Source organism: Larimichthys crocea, chromosome XVI (assembly GCF_000972845.2).
Source record: "Larimichthys crocea isolate SSNF chromosome XVI, L_crocea_2.0, whole genome shotgun sequence".
In the NCBI taxonomy this organism is placed as follows: Eukaryota; Metazoa; Chordata; class Actinopteri; family Sciaenidae; genus Larimichthys; species Larimichthys crocea.
This window is the reverse complement of record NC_040026.1, coordinates 4,878,361-4,901,385: the sequence shown is the minus strand read 5'-3', so window position 1 is coordinate 4,901,385 and position 23,025 is coordinate 4,878,361. Positions and strand designations below refer to the sequence as shown.

Here is a 23,025-nt window from a genome sequence, read left to right as displayed (position 1 = left end):
GGCGGGCTGGTGAACTAGTAGAGCATTAAGCAGCTAAAGAGGCAGATATTTTACTCAGGAGTTGTTGTAGAACAAGTTCATGGTATCAGCTATAGAGTTATATGTCAGTGTTATGATTAGAGGTCTTTCCACTGCACTGGCTCCAAATGAAAAAAATATAATGCTACTGTTTTAAGTTCAAATTTAGGTGAAAATCTTCTTTTCTTTTCCACTTGGAGTAATCTAAACATGCAGTTATCCAGAGCATAAAAATGTATAATAATAAGAGATGTTCTACTTATTTTTCTGTGCTGGAGCCAGGACATGGCTAGCTTAGCTCAGCATAAAGACTGAAAGCAAAATTGGACCTAACCAAAGACGCTGCATGAACTACTTTGTGGATGGATAGTCACAATATGTAATTCCCCCTAAAACATAATTTGTTTTTGCATTTCTATTTGTGTAAAGACAAAACAAATGAAACTGGCTGATTTCATTTATTTATTTACTTTAGACAGAGAGCCAGGATCACTGAGCTAGCTGTAGTCAGGACATTGTAAGGCAAGAAACATATGGTGTCTGTAGATACAAAAGTCTCATTCTAAGGTTTAAAAATCATATTTTCAGATGATACACAGACAAAAAAACAGTTATTCAATTTCTGCCATACTGTGTAAACAGACCTGCCGAAATCTGACACAAACTACTTCACCGGCTCACATTCATATATATCATTTATATTCATCTGAAAAATACACACACTCTAAACTAGACTAAAATGATTTCATAGTGCTGTCAGAAAACTGTTCTGAAATATCCTGAAATAAGCGTGACCTTTTGCATTGTGCATACTCATTATGTAAATTCAGCCTAAAACTTTGCTCTGGAATACAAAAGAAATGAAGTGCTTATGGCAGCTTGTCTCTTTTCCACTGAATTCAAATTGAGTGTAAAGACCCTGAATGTTAAGTCTTCCTCCCTCTGACCCTCTGAGCAGAGTGAAGCCCCCCTCCTCATTTCATCCACAGGAAAATCCCCCACAGAGAGCACATGTCAATCTCACAGAGCACAGGCCTTCACAGCATTACACAACAGCCTTAATCTGCTGGATTTAAACCTCACCATCACTCACCGTGCACTCACATGCACACACCCTCACTCCACACACTCACACACACACACACACACACACACATACAAATAAGTCTTATCTGGCTTGTGCTGCATCCTGTCACACATCTCTGGGAGGGTTTACAGAACTTTCCTCACTTTACTGCACAGCAAAAACAAAACTTTGAGAGATTACATTGTTTTCATTCCAAACTGCTGAAGGGCGTTGCATTTACACCACCGAATGTAATTCAGATATTCACACAGTGATGCATGTGCATTGCCTGCACACCAACTAAACACATTACAGGCACTTAAGGCTTCATGTTGCCAGGATGTAGAGTGGTATCAGGATTCATTTACTTTCTAGGCTCCTGCTTGGACTGTTCCTGCCAACTCGGCTTAGTCACCTGAAGTAAACCTGCTGTTAATGTGGAAACACTCTGTAGGTTCATGCTGCGCTGCTCGGTGTCAATCCGTATACCATGTCACAGTCTATTAAAGACATGCAGCTTTCACTGCGTATGTTTTCAGAATAGCTGTCCAGGTTCTTCCTCCAGCTGGAACTGATACTTGTGCTAATATGATTTGTATAGATTTTGTTTAAAATGTAATATTTTTTATTTGATCTGCATATTTAATGTATTTCACTGTCATTTTCCCTCCACTGAAATCTAGTCACTTTAAAAGCACAGTAATGGTAGACGCAACAGAGATGTATGATATAATTCAATCACACAAACTAGTTTTGCAAATGCTGGCATTGGATGAGTTATTGGATGTAATCTGGGGTTTTGCACAGTCCAATATCAATGTTCTTTTGTGGTGATAAGGTTGAGTCATCAAAGGTCTACAGCTAGAAAGCTAAAAAAAAATTGTTGTTTGATATTGTTGGACTGAAGGATTAATTAGCTTCAAATAATATTTTTTGATTTAGAAGTTGAGGTATTTTTAAGAGTCAGATTAAAAAAAAAGAAAAAAAGAACACAGATAGCCAGGCTTCACAATTATGAGTCACGCTCCAAAACACTGGATCCTACATTTCCCATAATGCACCCACCTAGATCTTTGCATTAGAAAGTTATTGCCTTATAAACACACACGTCATTCAAACTCTCCATCTCCAGGTTTTAACGCAGGATTTCTTGGACAAATTTGTCATCTCTAGTCTAGGTTGAAATAACCTTTATGACATCACTATGACATCATCAGGGTAAATTAGACACAGAACTGACGAGTCCTAAACATGACGGGTAAACTGAACTTTAAGGTATCAGATGGACCCTCCATCCAATCAGCTGACCCAGAAAAAATATGTGATGTCGCCATTCCACTGTGGGTAAAAACAGAGCAGAGTACTCACAAACAGTAAAGAGTGTGTGAGTCTGTGACTTGTAGTCTGCTAGACCGATAATGACTTCTATGTTTCCAAACAGTGCATCAGATGCAGTCCTGTGAGTCTGCTGTCTGCCAGCAGCTCGCAATAAAACAGGAATCAGATCTGGATATTTGCACCTGGACTGACCTGAAACAGATCAGATCCTCGAGAAGCTGGAAGCTCAGAGCTGTTCTGAGGTCAAACCCACACTGCAGAACTGACTGATGATCATCTTAAACAATGAAGCAATGAAGTGAAATGTCATACAGACGTTTACCAGTAAACAGGCTCAGATAGGATCACAAGTAAAAGTGACTAAACAGCATGTGTTACTGCTCTAATTTATGAACTACATCAGATTATTTTAATGCATATGTCAACTGGAAACATGCACAGAGCACACACTGCCATCTGCTAAAAACATCTGTACTCACAACATCTGCACATCTACTGTATGTGGAATGGATACATATGCATTACAGAATAGTTTTTACATTTTCTTTAATTATTCATTCAAAATGGTGTAGTTTGTTTTAACTGCTATACTGAAAATTATAATAATCATGATAACAACTGTGGCTAAATAAACAGTGGTCTACTACAACATCCAAAAGTTGAACAAATTTGAGCTGTCACTAGTTCTATGTGAATATTGAGAGCTGAGCACAAATAGCTGATGGCACACATTTCCCGGTCGAACTCAAACAATGGAAAACATAAACATGAGTTTATGATGTTTCATGTATTAATGTGAGGAAGGGTTCAGTCTCAGAGCCTCACACTGACGTTTCCATCTTCAGTCACATGCTTCATGTACATCATGATTTATTCACTAAAGCCGCTGCACATGTTGTGCGTCCTGTTTTTATTGACAGATCAAGAATTCTAACCCGAAACTTGAGTTTCTCTGAAGAGGAAATATACAGATAAGCTCTCTCTAATGTTTGGCTGCGTCCCATTGCACAGGACAAAGAAGAAGTCCATGCACAAATCTTTACAGTTCTGTTAAACTCATTCTTAGAACAGAAACTAAATCTGAAATGTGACTGAATGATAAAGGGCATTAATGAAACACTGCCACACGTCCTCTGGAACATACACCAACAACTCATCTCCTGATTATTTGTCCATGTCCACTTATCCAGTTTCCATCATGGCAGCTGGCTGATAAACTTCTGGACTGGATTCATAAGAGAGCTGCCACCTTTCCCTGTGACAAATTACACAAAACAAAAGACCTGCAGCCCAAAGAGCGTGCAGACGCCTTCAGCTGTAAACAAGTCAGTTACTACTTGTTATTTTTTTGTCATATGTTTTGGGTGAGCAGCTTTCAACAGGCACCATGTTCTCATAACACATCCTGTTGATTTAAAAGTTCTCAGCCAATGACTTCACTGCAGGCACGTCTGGGTAACTCAAATACACTTCGTCCATGTTCCACCATATGTGAAGGCTGTGTGGAGTGCAGCGGAATATGAAGGACAAAGAATGACAAAGTATGAATAAATAATGAAACACATTTTTATCCTTTATCCTTGAAACAGCAACGTGAAAACAAAATACAAACAATGAAGAATGAAATGATGCTTCAGTGATACACAGCTACATACACACATGAGAGAGATCAGATAGACCATGTATATATATATTACACACACACACACACACACACACACACACACACACACGTGATATGTTCTCTTCAGAGGACCCTCGGGGGATGCACTCCGGAGGAAACCTATTATCAGGTCAGGAACAAACGCGCGCGCACACACACACACACACACACACACACACACACACACTGAAATAAGGCTTTCATCATTCTATTTAAAGCTCTGATACAGCTGAATGAACTAGAGCGGAGCAGAAACACATACACACACACACACACACACACACACACACACACACACACCACAGCACAGATGGCACAATCGTACAATCAGCCGCTGTAGGTGTGAGCCATGCAGATTTCAGCACGCTGATGATGTCACACGTTCGCCCAGCGGGACAGAGATGATGTCAGACCTCGTGTGAAGGAGCATCAGCAAGGACACACTGATTTATGATACACACACACCGGATAACCAACAATATAAATCATGAAGACGTCACTGTGTGCTCTAGATCAGACGTCAGAAAATGGAAAAATGCAAAGAAATGCAAGATACAAAATACTCACAGTGCATAGCATACATAGTATGTGGTTTACCATCATTTCCAAGATTCCAGAGAGTCAGTAGCCTTAAAGAGTGACCTGACACCAGGCTGAGAAACAATGTTTCACTTTTTCACCTCACTCAGCACATACCATATGTGATGCTGGCTGTGGTCAGAAGTGTCTCTGCTGCACATGTACTCCACCCAACAGTGAGGTCTCATGCAGAACATTCGTCATGATAAACACTAGACGTAAACACAGGAGGCAGCACGGTGTTGACTAACTGCACAGAGATCTGCAGCTTGCCAGCAACATGCATGATGTACAGATATGTACATACAGGTGCCATAAAACCTTCCGAGGAATGTCAATGTTTTTTTAAAAACGTGTATGAATCTTAAAGGATCAGTGTGTATGATATATACGGATCTACAGTGTATGAGGTGAAACAGACAAACTTTTTTTTTTTGCATTTGGACTTTCGCAGCCACAGCTGGTCTTCCTCCCACACAGAGGAAAGATAAGCTGATGTGATATTCATTTAGTTGTAATCTGCAACCCCACCACTAAATGCCACTAACATCTCAGTTCCCCCGGACATGGCAGGATTGACCACACTGGTTCTAGAGAATGATTGTGTGATTCCACCAGAAGATCTGCAGTGCGTTTTTAGATGCGTCTCTCCACGGAGAATACATGTCAAGCAGTACAGAGCAGATCGAGCTGGTACCCCACACACTGGTCCTTTAAGCTCAGGAAGTCCAAGAGCTCATTTGCCTATATTTGTATCTGTGTTCATACATTTTTTATTTTTGATATCATATTGATTTGTCTGGACCAAAAACAGGAAGACAAACATGTTCTGTGTTATGATGCGAGTAACAAATAGAGCTATAAAGTCAGTGAACTGTGATGTCACTTGTGGGCAAATATTTATCACCAAGCTCGCCGTCATATCAGACCAGGTCAGGTTGTAGCAGCAGAAACTTGAGCAATCGTGTGTTTGCTTTGAAAAGAACTTTTCATTTCTCAGGGGAAGCTTGTGTTATTTCTTTATTTCAAAAGTCATACGGTCTCACAATATGCCACAAATAGACATGAAGAATGTTCTGCTGCTAAAAATGTCATATTTACGAAGGAAAATGCTGCAGAAGAAAATAAAACCGGACTGTCTGTGAAACAATAGCTGGCGAGGCTCAGGGATCATTTTCATCTCACCACCACATTCCTCGCTCGCTAAACCAACAGCACAGATTTCACTATATTGTTTGGTGGAGTGTGTCTAAATGCATGAATTCATTGGCAAACAATGAAGAGCAGCTGCTAAAACACAGATGTGTGTGCGTGTGTGTGTGTGCGTTTGTGTGTGCGTGTGTGTGTGCGTGTGTGTGCGTGTGTGTGTGCGTGTGACACACACACACACACACACACACACACAGACAGACAGAATGTGTGTTTTAGCAGCTACTCTTCAAAACATTTTACTAATGCTAATGAGAGGCTAATGGGCAATTACCTTTTACCAAAGTCATATCTCCTTTGAAAGCATAACTCTTCATCCTTCAACCTCTGACATACTGTAAGTGAAGTCACTCTGTGCCACAAAACTACAGACCATTACAAAGTAATTGCAGTTACTCTAAAGGCTCGGAATGTGAAAACCATATAAAAAACATTTCAAACATTTGTCCTTTGTGTGCAGTTCAAAACCAGGCTCTTCTAATTAGAACGATCTGCAGCGGTGCAGCGATGAAATTCAAAGCAGCCGAGCTTTATAAGGCTGAGACGCACATGCTATTTTTAAATATGAAAGTGAATGGTGGTCATTACTGCAACTTGTGTCTTGCATTTCAGCCACAAACATCTTCATGTTTGCTTCTCATGGCAGAAAAATATCAGAGTAGTTCAGTGAAGCTTCTTTGGGCGGATCCTCAGAGTTTTCTCTACTCGAATGAAGACTGAAGCTCAGTGAAACACAATACAGGTAAGAGGTATACTGAATGATGGATATTATAAAGGCTTGTGTTATTACTGAATAACATAATGCAGTTAACTTAATCTGACCGTCCAAGGTTAAAGTAACTTGCATTTGTAAACAAAAAAGGTAACTAGCTGTGATGTTTTTACATTCTTCCCTAAAGTTATTAACAATGTAATAATTGATCAGCTTCACTTTGACCTTTTGAAAAAAAAAGAATAACTTTTTCTAATATTACAGTAAAAGGATAGTAGTACTGTTGATTCCACATTTAAGATTGCCATGTCATTCCATAAGTTTTCTCCATTAAAAGAAATGCTCTTTTGTTGTATAATTGACAAGAATATACTGCATGAATGCCGTATAAAATAAAGGTTTTCCCGTTAAATGTGTTTTACTATAAAAAATAAATAATAAATACTGTGCAACTTTTTCTGCTATTACGGTAATAGGATATTAGTACTGTTGATTTTACAGTAAATGTTGGTGTTATATTCCATATTTTACCATATAAATAGATTTTTTTGCTATAGGGAAAGTCACCAAATCATCAAAGTCAATAAGAAAAATGAATGTCTATAAGAAATGTCATTATGATTCATTCAACATGTGATGAGAGTTAAAATCAAAGTTTATGACAAACGTCACCATCCATGGAGCGGTGTTTTTAGCATGGTTAAAAATGAAAATGATTTTACATTTACATAAAACAGTTCAGCTGTAATTCATCAGAATTTGGGATAAGTCTAAACCATTTAGCTTAACTGTGGAATTCAGTGTCAGTTCCCTCAAATAATAGTCTGTGTGTAATAATACAAGTCTCTGTGCTGTGTCCTGTCACACACACACAAAGACTGAATGTACAGCAGCTGAAATCTGGTCAAATGGGACCTGAACTAAATGTGATCAAACAGATCTGTCTATGCCACAACAACATTTGAGAAGCATGCAGGAACGGGGGAATTGTCATTATAATTTGTCACTCCCGCCTCCCGCTCGTCTCTCTTTTGTCCCCCTCCCTCCCTCCATTCCTCCCTCCCTCCTCCCCTCTCCTCTGCTGAGTGCTGATAACAGTCAGGTCCGGTGCTGGGATGTCGATTACAAGCCCGGATGTAAGAATAGCTCGCAACGCTTTTGTGTCTCACTTCATCATGTTTCTGGCGTGTTTGTGCCTCTATGGTTTGAACTCAATAACAAACTTGATCACATTTAAAAGCATGTATCAAACGACCACAAAGGCAGGATATTATTGTGTGATTACTGTTTATAGTAAGAGTGTGGTGAGTGTCTTTAAAACACACACATTTATGTATACATGTATGTATTTTTATAACTATTTTGCAAAGACCCATACATTTCTATTCTTGGAAAAACACTAACCTTGACCACTTCACTGACCAGTGTAGGGCTGAAACAATACAGAGATGACCTCAAGCCTCCCCGTAACTGCTAGTCAGGCTACAGTTCACTTTGTTTGGCTGTATGAAAATTACAGCATTTCTCATGCAGACTGGTGGTTTGTCCATTTCTACATTTATGTTCTAATTATAGGACCGTGTGAATAATGCCTGTTCTTTCTAAGAAGCAAAAGGTGGATGACGGGTAGTGCTGCGAAATGTCTTAGTGCCACATTCACATATGCACATATGTAGAGGGCAGCTGTGGCTTAGAGGCTCTGACAATCAGTGTGTGTGTGTGTGTTATTCCTTCTGATTAATCTTTACAATTCAAACATATTTACTATCTGCACAAAACAACCAGTCCAAGCATGTTATTGGTTGCAACTGAACAAAAGTGTTTACCAAACGCACAAATGTATCCTCCATCCAGCTTCCTCTTATCGTTTTTGTTTCCTTTGTCGCTCTGCCCATTCCTCGGCTGGCCGAGTCTGTAAGGCCGATGTACTGAGTGAAATCCACATGTAAGGACACACACACTGGCCATTAGAGCACAAGTGGCCATTGCAGAGTAATTGAGAGAAGATATAAAGGAGAAGTCCTGGGAGAGGCCTCCGGGTATCAGACAGCAGAGCTGCTGATCTGGACTCAGTGCAGAGGACATGTCAACTCAGTGTGAGTCACAGAGTAAAGTTCATGTATGTTGAGCGAACCTAATGAAGCCCTTTCTGCTGCTTCATGTAGAATGCAGGACATATATTTTTAAACCTTTAACTATGGAAGCATGCACGATCTTTTCAGCTGTGCCACAGTTCACACTCTTTATTTTGGAGCAGTTATTAATTAACTTTCATCCTCTCATTCATTGAGAGTAAAGTGAAACAGTGAATGGGCTTTTACCCTCTTATAACTTAATCAATAGACTTTGGGGAGCTTTTAAGATCATGCCCAACTCTTCACTCCTTGACAGAATTGGCCAGTAGTCAATTTGTTATGCCGATATGCAAAATCAGAATCCATCCATCCATCCTACACTGTTGAGGCTAAGATCAATATTTGAAAGTTAAATCAAACTGATAAAGATTTCTTCACTGGTCTCCATTCCAAGCCTGTAGGAGAAACTACATTGGTGAAAAAGATGAAACTGGTGGAAAACATTTTTTTTTCACATTTGTCCATTATGGGCTACTGTAGAAACATATCAGAGTCTGTGGAAGAGGATATGGCCTGTCTGTAGAATCAAGGATTCTCATTTTTAGGTAAATATGCACTAATGAAAACAGATTATTATACTCCTGAATGTTACACACTGGACCTTTAAATGTTTAGTTGCATCTAGTGGTGTAATCGCTGCATCGCAATCTCCTCACATCACCCTCACCTTCCTTGTGTAAAGGAGAAACAACACTTGAAAGACCCTGACTAGAGTCACTATTTAGTTTGTCTGTTCTGGACTACTGTAGAAATAAGAGCTATAGATATAAAAGGATATTTTTTTAAGTAACAAAAACAAAAATATTGTTATTTCCAGGTGATTGTAAAAGCATGAAATCACAGTTATGAATATTATATTGCATGTCTGCCTTGTTCTGAAAATAAGGGCCCAAATCTTACACACTGCACCTTTAAATGAATACTGCAGTGATTCAGCATCGTGCTCTTATACCACTTTGGGACTCATGATGGACATGAGTGCATGACATGATGCAACAGAACCAGAGATATCATATTATTTATTCCCCAAATTCTTATTCCTTCTTGCCCAAACCTGGCACCTATTACATTTCCCACAATGCAAATTGACCACCACCAATAATAGAGCCTTTAAACTGCAGCTACCAAAGTGTTACCAAACTCCACACCAACACATTTTTTCATTTTCAGATTTCAAATGAATAAACGCTGACTTCACACAGCTCCTCTGGAGACACTTTTTATCCTACTTTTTTCCACATATGAAACTTCTAGCGCAGGTTCACCAGTGATCCAGTGATTTCACTGAGCTCTGTGTGCAGACTTTCATATCATCCAATGATCATCTTAGCTCAAGAATATTTAAACCACCTTACCACCTTTGTCTCTCTCTGCTATCATTGCAGTCGCACAGCTTCACCACTCCACCATCCCACCACCCTGCCGTCACCACTATCAAGGCTCCCATCTACTGCTTCCTAAGGGGATCCACAGTTGGCTGTTATTTACAGGTCTCCACCTCTAAATGACGGAGTAAGGCCGAAGTCTTTTCTCAGATACGTAGCTTCTGTTCACTAACTTCTGGACTTCTACACTCCACCTTTGATCTGAAAAATCAGATTCTCCTTTAAGACACACACATTGATTTTCTCATCTCCATCTCCTTTAATACAACTTCTGCCTGTATTATTAATGATAATCACATTTTGTCTGCTGTATTTACTTGAAGTCAGTTAATAAAGTTCAAAGTCCTTCAGTCAAATACATAATTCATCAGCCAGTAAATGTAAGTGCATTACACAAGTCATATTCTAAAAAAAATATAACATGCTTGTCGTATATGAGTCCAGTGCTATCTGAGGATCTGTGTTTGTTGCACATATTGTTGGAAAGTTTGTTCCAGTAAATGTGTTTGTCTGTCCACAAGAGCAAGAGCAAGAGCAGGATATCCTGACGTTTCCACACACACAAACTCACAACCTCCAAAAACACAATGCACCTTTCACACTTAGGCTCACTACAGAGTTTCTACATTATCCTGCTGGCCAGAATGAGCTGTTCCACCCCGACACACTCAATGCCCACTCTATCTTTAAGGATAAACTGTCCTCTATGTCCACAAAGACCTCACACATCTTCCATGCTCTCTTCTTTTCTCTTACTGTCTGTCCATGTCACCAACTATGAAAAGACCATACACTCTGCCTCACACACACACACACACACACACACACACGCATAACACAGACAGAATAAACAGCATCACTTGAGCCGATTGGCTATAAATACACAACCTTCCTTTCTCTCAGATAGATGCCCTCTCCCTCATAGAGACGAGCCCAAAATACTCCCCTCTTCATTTCACTGGGTTTTGTTGCACTTGGTACAGTACAGTTCCTCCACAGAGAGTTCTAAACTTACACCAAGAAGCTCTTCTTTCCTTTCACACAAAGTCTTTGGGTGCATTTTTATCCCCCCAAACTACAAAAAGTGTCAACAAAAAAGTGTTCCATAGATCCCCGTACTGGGCTAAATGAAGTGTTTGTGACAAATTTAAGCTGGACTGAACAACAAATGTTCAAACTGCTGCCAGAGAAAAACTTTAACCACACAATCATTGGTGTCATCGTAGCGAATATCAACGCTGGGACTGTAATTTGGTCAAATCTGTTTGAACAGACAATGAGAATAGTCATATCTATTTCAACGTCTCCATTTATGATTTTATCCCACATTACTCTCCATGATCTCTGAATCTCCATTATACTCTGCGAATGAGTGCTGAGGTCTCAGGACTACATTTGCAGTGAGTTTTAACAGTATTTTTCACCACAGACAGCTAACACTGGCTACTGTGACTCAGCTGGGTGTGTACTTGATAATTATTAGAGCTAATGGTCTTGTTAAAGGTTCAGACAAATTTCCACTGGTGTGTCAGAAGAAGTAAAGTAAAGTTGTAAAATGTATAAATATGCACAATAGCTGTGGTATCAAAGAAAGTTACCATTTCAGTGTTTTAGTGATTGATATTTCAAATCAAATCAATTTTATTTGTATAGCCCAAAGTCACAAAGTACATTTGCCTCAGAGGGCTTTACAATCTGATATTGCAGATTGCATTTAAAATGAACTGAATGATCACTAAGTAGATTCTGGGGCATCCTAGGGCAGCTTCCCGCTTTGCTCACTTGGTAGCCCAGCCTTAGCTCTGTGCTCCTTATGTTACATAACTGAGTATTTCTCAGAAATGTAAAGACTTGTCTTTTGTTATGGAGTGGCAGAGTTATTTTTTCAAGCACATCATTATTACATGATCATGGTGTAGTTACAGAGACATTAAACCAATGACACATCGAATAATTCAACCCTCTTTGTGTTGTTGCACTCACTTTGAGCTGCACAGATGACTGAAATGTCAAAGTAAAGTAACTCACAAGACTTCTTTAGAGTGTTTACACCTCTGTCACACACAAGGTTAATGCCTGCATGATTCTTCACAGTGTGACAGGAAGCAAGAGTGAGACAAAGAAAGGACGAGCGGCTTTGGTTGATAGAAACTTCAGGTGAACTCTGCTTAAGTTGACACATTTCAAACACCACTGCTGTATATTGTTTTATGCAGTTAAATAAATGCACCAACATGCATGCTTTAGATATACTGTGTGTGTGTGTGTGCGTGTGTGTGTGTGTGTGTGTGTGTGTGTGTGTGTGTGAGAGAGAGAGAGAGAGCCTCTCCTCACCTGGGCCATGGTGTTCAGCAGGACTTCGGCTGGCTCCAGGTCCTCAGCATGGCTTGTGAAACTTCAGGCTTGGTTCTCGGTAGATGATGTTGGGGTTTTGATGATGGAGGGGTGTGGTGGGAGTTCACTTCACACATGCAGCAGCTTATTGTGTCACTCGTGTCCCTGGTGTGTTGCAAAACCACACACTCAAACACACACACCTCCTCTTCCTCCTCCTCTGTGACAGCACCGTCCTCTGAAATGCTCCTGGAAACACAGTACTCCTCTTTCTTTTTCTTCCTCTTCCTCTCACTCTTCCTGACCTCTACCTGTGTGTAATCCTCTCTTTTGTTCTTTTAAACTGACACAGTAGGACAGAATATATCAGAGGAGCTTGTGTCCCTTTATTTCTGTCCTCCACGCTCCTGTCTTCCCTGCTTTAGTATCTGGTTGGTTGTAATCTGTGCTCACACCGCTCGCTGCCTCTCCTTTTTCTCCTCCTCTCGCTTGCTCTGCTCTCTCTCTCTCTCTCTCTCTCTCTCTCTCTCTCTCAGCTGCCCCCCCTCCCCTCGCCTCCTTCCTCTAAACCCCTCCTGCTCTTTCCCTCCCTCACTGTAACACAGCATTAGTGAGAGGCGGAGGGAAGGGAGGGGAGGGTGGAGGGATCAGAGGGATAGAGTATGTGTCTGTGTGTACCATGTGACCTGATGGTGTAGTAGGATTCCCCCAGCAGCTGTTGCACTCATTCCTACATAGTGCTTCACTATGAGCTTCATACACTTCCATTGATGTCCAGTGTTGGTAAACTGTCAATGGAGCAGGGATACTTAGAACCGGGTTATGATCATATACTGTCAGTCCCACCGGGACGAGGTCAAACCTCTGAGGGAACAATCTAGGGAAGTTTGTACAAAAGAACACATTTAAAGTTGTATTAATTCATATTTCATCATAACAAAGGATCTATGTGCACTGAAGAAGTCTCCACTCTGTGCTGTACAGAGCATTTTAGCATCTTTCAGTTGGTTTTATGACCCACAACTTCACTGTTTTGGTTCACTGTTGCTACTGTTAACAACCTTGTTTTCCAAGGTAAAACCCACTGGACTCTACCTGGACAGACAAAGTTAACAAGCAGCCAGTGAACATGGATGTTGCTAAACTCAAAGATATAGCCACAGAAACTGGTGGAGACCAAAACAAGAGCTAAAAGAAGAGACTAAAATGACATTTGTTTGCTGGCAGAAACATGAATGCTAATGTTGCTACATAACTTGCTAATGTTTGCCACAACAACCTTTAAAGGTGATGACATAACGTTGATTACATCTTGTTCTGTTGGCGCCAAGTGGTGAAATCATTAATTACAGCAGTTTTAACTGCACCAAATGCTACCAAAAAATTAAGGTTTATTACAGCGTGGGTCTATTTTTGTAGTTTTTGTAGTTTACAACAAAGTAATGGCTGAGTCCTGGAAACATGACAACATTGCTACATCGAGACACACGAGCAGTGATCAGACAGGTTGTACACGAGCCAAACTTTTATCCAGATTAACTAAGCCACTTTATTTAGTGGTAAAACTGAGCGTGAATACAGCAGATCAGAGTTGGAGCAGGAAGTCGGTCCGGCTTATCTGGTGGATTGTTTCCAACATGTCTGATGATTTGACTGTTTCATCATGTTAACTATTGCTGTTACTATTAAACTGGTGTGTATAATGGTATTTTTTCTCAAATAAACAAATAGCCCAAATTTACATTTATTACATTTATCCTCAAAACCAAAGCAAGAGGTAGTTACCATGGCTTCTTACACACCACAGATATAATGTCGTGTTTCAAATTTTGTCACAGTTTTTTGTTGGAGTTTTAGTCCAGAATTGATGTGCCACAACAATTAAATGATCCTCTAAAGAGATTGATTTGGAACTGTAGCGTCACACATTTTACCTTGTGAGGGTGGGAAACTGTGGAACGCCGGAGCCCTATGATGAAATCAAGAAAGCCACTAGTGCATAGCTGCAAATGAATCGCAGCTGTGCACCCTTATGTGAAATCTGAACAATAATATTCTAGAATTACATTACATTACAGTGTTGATCAGATATATTATAAGTAATACCAACAGGCTGGATCCAATCTTTAATATTGAGTTTAAACTCAAGGTTTTTTGTTTGGCCCATGGTTCCATGCTTTTAAGGGAACATTGACACATTTGAAACATGTTCTAAACACACAAGAAACACAGTAACACACACATGTAGAGTCATTCTATCCTTGAGGAATGAGGAAAAGGACATCCTGTGGTGCTTCCCCTGAGCTGTATAGCTGGAAACTCCCACCCCACAACAACAGGAACGGGCAGGCTGGCCCGCCACAGTGGCCCATACTATTCTGCACTTCACAAATCACTCCTATCACTCCTGTTTGCACAGTAGTGTAGTGCTCATACACACGTGGCCTACAAAATAAACATCCGCCAGAGTTATTTAATTTATGGCTTTTATACTGATTATTTTTCTGTTCATTATTTTTTACTGGACACTATAGCCCTGAACACATCCTTAATCTTTGACATTACTCAGTTTGATCAGGATGAATTGAAACAATCTATGAGTATAAAGTGAATTATGATGTGGAACACAGTGCACTCAGATGCTTTACAAAGGCTGTAAAAATGTACAGTACAGTGCAGAAACTAGTAAAGGGGAATGGCACCATCTGGTGCACAACATGAGTCACATGAACATACTGTAGATACCAAACCTACAGTCTGATCACAGAATAAACTTAAAAAGACATAAGATAATAAGAGATGATGGTACTTGTCTGTAAACTGTCCTTTAATTATCATCATTATTTTTAAATTATTTTTCAGATGGGGAGATACATCATGTCATATCTATTTTTGAATTTGAATAAATCTCTGATTGTGGGTAAAAATTGGATTTTTTTTATGTGAGATTAGTGATTTTTTTCCCCAGATATTTAAATCAACATTAAGTAGAAAGTGGTATTTTGATTTTGAAAGTGTAATCCCACTGTGGTAAATATGGACAGGTGTATTTATTATGATTACATTACTTATAATTGTCACACCGCGGTGAGGTCAAGCTGGGTTTTTGTCATGTCTTGTCATTTCCTGTTTTATTTTGAAAGTTAACTCTCCTCTCGTTTCAGGTCACTTGCCCTTCCTCGTGTGTCACCGGTCTGATTGTCTTCCCCGCCCTGATTGTTTCCACCTGTTCCCCATTACCCTGTGTATATATTGTCTGCGTCTCCCTTTGTCTTGTGCCAAAGTGTTTCGTCTCGTCCGATCACCCAAGCCCTCTTTGTCACAGTCCGTTCGCCAGAAAAGAGAAATTTGTTTTGTCACGTAAGTTGTTGTCGTCTTCCTCTTTAAGAGTGATTTTTTGTTGATTAACCTTTTCAAAAGTTTAGTATTATATTTTTGTTTTCTGTTGTTACAGTTTTTGTCCTCCCGCTTATGGAGTGATTTTTTGTTAGACCTTTAGATATCAGTAGAGTCCCTGTTTAGGTGAGCCTTTTTGTTTGATCCCTTTTGTTTAGATTTGGTTTTCCTCCTTCGGGAGCGTTTTGTGTTTATTATATAGTGTTTTATTTTCCTCCTTGAGAGAGTTTTCATTTCTAGATTAGTCTTGTGTTTTCCTTGTTTGTAGATAATCTTGTTCCCTCCCCTTTATGTGTAATCCCTCTTGTGAGGTGTGTTATGCCCCGTCATACTAGCCAGGTCTCTTAGGAATAGACAGAGTTTCATAGCCTATTTCTTTCATCACTCTTCTAAGAAGATACAGACCTCAAAGTGTGGCTTTTTGCTATATCCTCTGCATCTGAGTCCTCATTCCCGTCCTGGTCTGACAATAATCAAAAACGATTCGACAACTTTGCTTGACAACAGCATCAACCAGGTCACCAACAGCAGACATAGCAGCCAGCTAATATTACTGCCTAGTCCAGCAGCAGTCAGCCCAGCTCGGCGTCTGTCTTTCAGCCTTTTATTTCACCAAGCTCTCACCAACCACAAAAGTCAGTCCCACATTTACTCTTGCACTTCACTCTTCTTGCTCTCCTTTTCTTGGCTTCCTCCATCAACATCCTCACTACACTACCTGTGCTCTGAGCTCACAGTCCAGGCAGCCTGGCTAACAAACGGAGGTAGCATTAGCTAACAGCAGCTGCAGTTTATAGCAGTTTACTTCACTGTCCATCAGGAAACTCTGTAAATCACAGAGAGTTGAGTTGGAGGATTTTACTGAGTTCACACACTCTCTCCCAGCACATGGTGTCCATGTGTGTTACTGCACTGACATTATACAGCAGGGTTAATGGAAACATTTCCCAGTGTGTGTGTGTGTTTTTACATTAATACATGATTTTGTACACCTGCTGTTGAGTAGAGGTGTACTGGAGTTGAACACTTGGTGGCGCTGTTGTTATCGGTACAATGAAGAAGCAAAGAGAAAGACGCTGGCTCTCTGTGAGCTATGTTTTTAGCATTATTGACGGTGGACGCTGGTTAACGTACAGCTGTCTAGTCAGCTCAGGAGCTTATATTCATTGACAAGCCGGCTGCACCTTCATACAGTGAACACAGCAGTCCACAGTTCATGTGTCGTTAGCGGCTTGTTTCTCTGTGAAGCTTCTGTTTGTATGAGCTGACAGCTCGGCCAGCTAGCCTAGCCTCCGCGAGCTAAAGCGAACAGACCGCGGGGACACATACTGCGCGCGCGGGGTAAGACTGACACACACCTGCTGCTGACAGATCACAACACAGTCTGACACACACCTGCTGCTGACAGATCACAACACAGTCTGACACACACCTGGTCTGACACACACCTGCTGCTGACAGATCACAACACAGTCTGACACACACCTGCTGCTGACAGATCACAACACAGTCTGACACACACCTGCTGCTGACAGATCACAACACAGTCTGACACACACTCAGTGTGTGTCTGACACACACTGAGTGTGTGTCTGGTATATGAAATCTAACTATATGGCGTCACATAGTCTTCCAAATGGAGATAACTGCGCCAAACTTTGTTCAAAGTTCTGCCACTTTTTATTTTCTTTGTGTCCAGTAAACACACAGGGTTAACTCATGAGTTAGTACGTGTCATAAGAGTTAACACTGGTTTAATGTGTACATATGTATGAACATATAGACAGCAGCAGGTATACAGGTGCGTATTACTGCTGCTTCACATGCAGTAGCTCAGTCTGTGGAGACTTGGCTTGGGAACCGGAGGGTGGCCGGTTCAAGTATGGAAGGTGGACTGGTAGCTGGAGAGGTGCCAGTGCCTTGAAGCCCCCCACAACTGCTCGCAGGGCGCTGGTCTGGGTATGCATGTAAAACTGAGTGAAAAAAGAATTTCCCCTCGAGGGATTAATAAAAATATCTCTTCTTCTTCTTTCTAACACAGCCATGATTTCTAATCATGCATGAATTATTTTCTCAGTCTTAGTCTATGAAATATACATTATGCAATGTACAGTAGTAAGTATAGTAAAGTAACAGTCCAAGCACCCAAAGATATTTATTTTACTGTCATACAAGAAAACTATTAAATTGTTGTTGAAAATGTTCTGATCATTTCAGCTTCCCCTGATATTCCTTCATTTATTTTTTTCACTTAACATGTGTCTGAAGCTTCAGAAGCAGGTGAAACTGTGCTGTCATGTTTGCATTAGGATTCAAACTTTCCAAACTCAGATAGATGCAGTCACACTTTTTACTTTGTGAAGTGAGAATAGACACTAAATCAAAGGCACTTGTGAAACTCTACTATTTATTCATTCTCAGTTTTGAATGAATGTTCCTGTTAAATATCTTCCAGGCCTCGGGGTCATTCTCCTTGATTGTAGCGGCTGTCTGCTGCCAGCAGAGCAGGATGTTGTGTTCTAAGACATGGCCAGAGCGAGGTGGGATCTGAGTTCACAGAGGGTTCAGGTGGAGCTGTGGAGTGGTCAGGAGTGACGAGGAAGGATTGAGGGCTCATGTCCACTTCCTAAACGCTCACCTCCGTCAACTGACGCTGTGGACGGCACCTCAGCATGGTAAGGACGGCAAAGATGGAGCTGCTGAGAGTGCTGGTCAGCGAGTGTTTGTCTGCGGCCGCGCAGGAGATCTTCAAGATCGTGGAACGAACCATCATAGAGTACGAAGAGGAAATGTCCTGTTCGAAGTGGGTAGTGGACAGCCACCGCAGACTGCTGGATGTTGCCACGTCACACAGTGAAGGTCAGTTTATGAGAAGTTTGCGCTCCATAAAGGAAGTCATGATACATATCAGATTAAAAACAGAAGTGTCGGAGGTTTGATGCTGTCCATGACAGAGCTCATTAACAGTTTTAACAGTAGAAGTATTTTCCAGCGCTCAGTGACTGTGTTCAATGCTAACTTTGGATTAGAGAAGTCAAATTTCCAGTTTGTGCTTCCTCACTGGAATGCATCATTCTTGGATGGAATTCAAGGAGACTCGACATCTTACAGATGGTGTCAGTAAAACATGACTCCTCTGTAACTCTGTTTGTAACAACACTATTCAAATATTCACAGCGTCTGACTATTCATACATAGACCCCTTTTGATATGTTCCAATACATACATACATGTACATATGCATAGACACATATAATTCTTGTAGTCCATAGGAACATTCTCCATCTTCACTTCCAGAGGTATATTTCCATGTACATCTTTATGTATTTATCTACGTGTATTTCTGCTTAAATCTACCCGTAGTTTTCAGCTTCATCTTTCTCACAGTCTATTCAAAGTAACTATCTACAATAGAAATCAGGGTAGTAATATACAGTAATATTGTTCACATCTGGAAAAGGGAGGTAGCACTAAGCTTCAGTGGAGTCACACAGTCTGCTCACGTTGGGGTGATCTGTTTATTCCAAATTTAGTAGAATTTGTCTTTTTGAATCATCAGATTTTCCATATGAAATATTTCCAATTTCTTTCCATACCAGTCATCCAGTGTAGGCGGTACTGCCACTTTCTACCAAACCTGTTCTTAACTCATATTATCAGCCTGTATTTTTCTCGTCGGACACATGAAATGCAAAAAAAGTCATTATATTGACAATAAAGACAGACAACCCTAACCCTATACATGAGTGAATTTGACGCTTTAAGTGTTGGGTTGGTTATTGTATAAAATAATACGACACCAGTGAGTACTATGATACTGATACCAATAGAGTACTTTATTAAATACCTTTTTGTTTTTCTTGTGAACACGGCGCTGCAGTCTGAAGTTTAAGTTCAAAGACAGGTGTGTATCACCACATTTTCAACTGTTTTGGTCATGTGCAATGCAGCGATCGACTTAACCACAGACTGTGTGTAGCTGCTAGCTGTGGTAGTGGGCCAATCGCACGTTGCACTGAATCGAAGAATGCTTGCAGTAACCCAGATGGCATGGCAACACTGATTCAATGTTGAAATTCCATCAGAATCATCATTTTGTTTGAGGCTGAATAATTAGTGATAACGGCAACATTGATTCAGTGTTGCCCCTTAATTAATGTTATTTCAATGTTGTTTCAATGATAAAACAGCTATGGATTTTAAGTTGAACTTAGGTTGAACTCTGTCTTGATCTATTTTTCATCATTGAAATAAAATTATTTCAGAATGCAATGTTATATTTCAATGTTGATTTATTGACAGTTTTGTTGATGCATCAACATTGATTCAATGTTGGTCTGCTATCTGGGTCTGCAAAAAAAAACCCAACATGAAAATAGTTAGAATCTATTTATTTTTTAGATCTGGATATAAAAAAGATCAAATGTATGTGTTGTTTGCCTGGAGGAGGTTCAGTCCTACAGTACTGTGGACTTATTTTGGTCGATAATTTAAGATAGGGAGAGACCCAGAGACGCAAGCGGCTCCAACCAAAATAAACCCAGTGCATAAAGACATCAGAGCAAAGCACAGATCATCTCCAGCAGCTGGAGAGTCTGTGTGGGGCCTCACATAGACAACAATGTGTGTGGGTGTTTTTATTTGGCATCAGCGTGTGTTACTGTTCAGTTACATTCTAAAAACTGTCTAGTATGAATCAAACTCATGAAAGTGAAATAAATGTTGTCCTCTCCTTTGCTTCAGACTCTCTCCAGATGTCTGCCACAGATGTGAAGTTGCACTCTGGTCACCAGCAGCCTGCCGCCAGTGTAAACCTCAGTGTGTGCTGGGAACCAGAGAACAGCACGTCAGAGCAAACCCAACACTATCGCAACGTGAACAGCACTCATCCAGACTCCTCTCCTGCCAGCGACAACAATCAGAGCGACCAGGAGATCCAGGTCGATATCGAAGGAGGCGATGACATGAAGCAGGAGTGTGACCCGAATCTGCCTGTGAAAATACTCAAAGTGAAGAAACCGTTCAAATGTCCCGTCTGCCTGAGCGGCTTCTCCTCCAAAAAGACGATGGTGCGACACTTAAAAAAGCATCCGGAGGATAGATCGTCGTCGTACCAATGCCAGTTCTGCGAGCGCCACTTCTGCCACAAGTCTGAATTCATCATTCACACGAGGACGCACAAAGGCACCAAACCATACAAGTGTCAAGACTGTGAGAAGAGCTTCGACCACAGGGACAGTCTGCTCGTTCACAGACAGAAACACACTGAGGAGAAAGCATATCAGTGTTACAGTGAAAAGATGAACGTGGAAACTCACCTCAGATCAGTGACATCTGCCAGTAACACTGAAGAAGAGTTGGACTCCAGACAGGCTGAGTCTGCCATCAAGACATTTCCACTAACTATGACTCCCTATGATAAAAGTGAGTTTGATCAGGAGTCTCTGCAGCCTCTGTGTCTTTATCAGATCCAGACCGTAGCCGATATAGATAAAGATGAAACAGCTGCACTTCCACTCGACCACATTAAAACTGAGCCGGCTGGAGCTGATGGTGGTGTGTCAGACAGCAGCACAGACGATCAGCCTCTCTTTTCACTGAGTCCAGGTGAACAGGGCGAAGGTGAGACTGACCCCAAACATCCCAACATCAAAAACATCCTGCCAAGAAGACCTTCAGGAAAATCCACCGAGCTCATCGTTCAGTTCGAAGCAGGAACGCCACAGAAACCCTACAAGTGTCCTTGCTGCACCAAATGTTTCTCCTTGACTAAGACTTTGATAAGACACATAAAGATCCATACAGAGGACAAGCCGTACCAGTGCCAGTTCTGTGGGAGGAACTTCTGTCAGAAGTCCGACCTGGTCAATCATACGAGGATCCACACGGGAGAGAGGCCCTATCAGTGCCACGAGTGTCACAAGTCGTTCGCACAGAAAGGCAACCTGGTGGTTCACATGAGGAAACACACGGGAGAGAAACCGTTTCAGTGCCAAGAGTGCAGCTGTAGTTTTGGACAGAAGTCCTCTTTGGACGTTCACATGCTGAGCCACACTTAGTCTGTGCCAAGTGGTCAAATTCATAAACCTGTTTATTTATTATTTGATCATATAATATAATCTGTTTTAAACCAAATGTTTGCCAGATGACAAAACAGTCCCACCGTAAGGTCTATTAGTGTATGGATGAGAAGTACTCTGAACATTTGAACATCTAACACCATGACAACAAATATCATGTGATTCAGTTTAAAGCTCCAGAACAGCAGCTGAGAAGGCCTCGTGTTAACCTGGTTCTAGATCTGTTTTTTACCAACTGATTTACATATACCGTTACATATTCCTGCTTCTCTATGTCAGAGCGTCAGCACGACATATCTTTCTGTCACTGCTGATTACTGCAAAAGGACCTGCGCTCCCAACAAGAACTTGGCTAACACAGTCAGACTGAATAAAGGAAGTGAAATGAAATGGCAGTTCAGCGTGGTTATCAGGACAGTCTGTGGTCAGCTTGTTTTCTTAACTGATGTTTCCAAGATCAAGAGTCAGTTTTCAAACTGAAAACTGGACCAGATAACATTCACCAGTTAAAAATGTTTGCTTATTCTATGAAATGAAGCTCTGTTTGTCATCGTGGCTGTGTTTTAAAGCTGACTTCATGAGACTTTACAGCTGTCACTTTGTTCACACTGTCCTTAAAGTGTTCAGCTCACTGTGATCACTGAGTGAAATCCAAAAAAAAGAGCAAAGCAGCTGACAGTGGGAGGAAGTGAACTTGCTTTGATTCACAGGTGGGAATATAAATTCAGATGAAATGATGGGGAAGTAATGGGTTGCAGAACTTTGGTCAGCTGTGAGACAACTCTTCTGTCCAAGCATGTGTTTGTGTAGGGAAATTATTAAGACATGAATTAATGAATTATCAATTTTTGTGACGCCTGAATTTAAATTTTACAAACCCCATACATATCGTATTCAAATATTTGTATTTATTATGTCACGAGATTGTCTGGTTATTTTTTTGTAATAATTTCCTTTTGCAAAATGTGTGAGAAATGTGTTTCTACATAAAATATGAAAATAACAGCATAAAAACAAGCTTGTCTTTTCTGTTTGTGCTCGTTGCTCTGTCTGTGTCATTCTTTACAGTTGTGGTTTATGTGGTTTCACATCATAACTCAGGAAGAAACA

General features: G+C 40.6%; 2 protein-coding genes across 2 annotated transcripts in view; one reads left to right on the top strand and one right to left on the bottom strand.

The window, feature by feature from the left end:
- Positions 1 to 12,926, bottom strand: part of LOC104935191 (rho GTPase-activating protein 23) — a 64,146-nt gene extending 51,220 nt beyond the window's left edge. The window contains exon 1 of the mRNA XM_019271346.2: positions 12,440 to 12,926. Coding sequence (XP_019126891.1) covers positions 12,440 to 12,448 — 9 coding nt within the window. The 5' untranslated portion in view covers positions 12,449 to 12,926. The remainder of the gene's footprint in view (positions 1 to 12,439) is intronic.
- Positions 12,927 to 16,868: 3,942 nt separating this feature from the next.
- On the top strand, positions 16,869 to 23,001 carry LOC104935187 (zinc finger protein 2 homolog). Its single transcript, XM_010750994.3, has 3 exons — positions 16,869 to 17,176; positions 18,291 to 18,694; positions 20,579 to 23,001. Exons 2-3 carry the CDS (start codon positions 18,508 to 18,510, stop codon positions 21,892 to 21,894), a joined length of 1,503 nt encoding a protein of 500 aa, XP_010749296.2. The 5' UTR covers positions 16,869 to 17,176; positions 18,291 to 18,507; the 3' UTR covers positions 21,895 to 23,001.
- The last annotated feature ends 24 nt before the right edge of the window (positions 23,002 to 23,025 follow it).

Coding starts and splice junctions, on each gene's coding strand:
- LOC104935187 (XM_010750994.3), top strand. CDS start 18,508: ATGGTAAGGACGGCAAAGATGGAGCTGCTGAGAGTGCTGGTCAGCGAG. Junction 18,695..20,578: donor TGCCACGTCACACAGTGAAG/GTCAGTTTATGA, acceptor CCTTTGCTTCAG/ACTCTCTCCAGATGTCTGCC.